The sequence below is a fragment of the Egretta garzetta genome, unplaced genomic scaffold (genome assembly GCF_000687185.1).
Source record: "Egretta garzetta isolate BGI_Z169 unplaced genomic scaffold, ASM68718v1 scaffold819, whole genome shotgun sequence".
Taxonomy (NCBI): domain Eukaryota; kingdom Metazoa; phylum Chordata; class Aves; order Pelecaniformes; family Ardeidae; genus Egretta; species Egretta garzetta.
The window spans coordinates 103,180-103,959 of NW_009260833.1; the positions used below are offsets into that span (position 1 = coordinate 103,180).

Below are 780 nucleotides of genomic sequence, written 5' to 3' on the forward strand. Positions count from 1 at the left end.
TCTCGCACTTGAAGCGCTTCTGGCGGCGCAGGTAGCAGCCGTTCTCAAACATGTTGCCCGAATCGGGGTGCAGCGTCCAGAAGGAGCCTTTGCCCGGCTTGTCCGGGGAGCGGGGCACCTTGAGGAAGCAGTCATTGAAGGAGAGCGAGTGGCGGATGCTGTTCTGCCAGCGCTGCTGGTTCTGGCGGTAGAAGGGGAAGAGGTCCATGATCCACTGGTAGATCTCGCTCAGCGTCAGCATCTTGTTGGGCGACTGCTGGATGGCCATGGTGATGAGGGAGATGTAGGAGTAGGGCGGCTTGGCGTGCGTGTAGCTCCGCCGGTAGGTCTTGGGGTCCCGTGAGCGGTTGAGGTTGGATTGCCCGTAGATGGGGCTCATGGAGTTCATGTTGGTGTAGGGGGCCAGGGCATTCATGGAGCCCGCTTGGCCCCCCATGGGGCTCATGCTGGGGCTCAGGTGGGCGCCCATACCTGCCACGCCGGCTGAGCCCATGCCGGGCATGGCCCCCGCGCCCGGGGACATGCCAGTGAGCGAGGGGCTCATGCCCGTGTTGGCATAGGACATGTTCATGGAGGTGGCAGCCGTCATGTTGGCCGTGGTGCTCATGGCCGACATGGTCATGTACGTGTTCATGCTGTTCATGCCCAGCCCCGCGTTCATGTTGCTCACCGAGGAGTAGCTCTGCAGGGGCAAGCGAGAGAGAGGAGGGAGATTTGGGGAGGGGACGGGGCGGAGGCTGGTGGGTAGCCCCGTCGGGGACGACGGCAGCCTGGCGAGCA

General features: G+C 63.7%; 1 protein-coding gene across 1 annotated transcript in view; it reads right to left on the reverse strand.

Moving 5' to 3' along the window:
* FOXA2 (forkhead box A2) overlaps positions 1–780 on the reverse strand; it is a 9,423-nt gene that overhangs the window by 627 nt on the left and 8,016 nt on the right. The window contains exon 4 of the mRNA XM_009646982.1: positions 7–682. Within this exon, the coding sequence (XP_009645277.1) occupies positions 7–682 (676 nt within the window). The remainder of the gene's footprint in view (positions 1–6; positions 683–780) is intronic.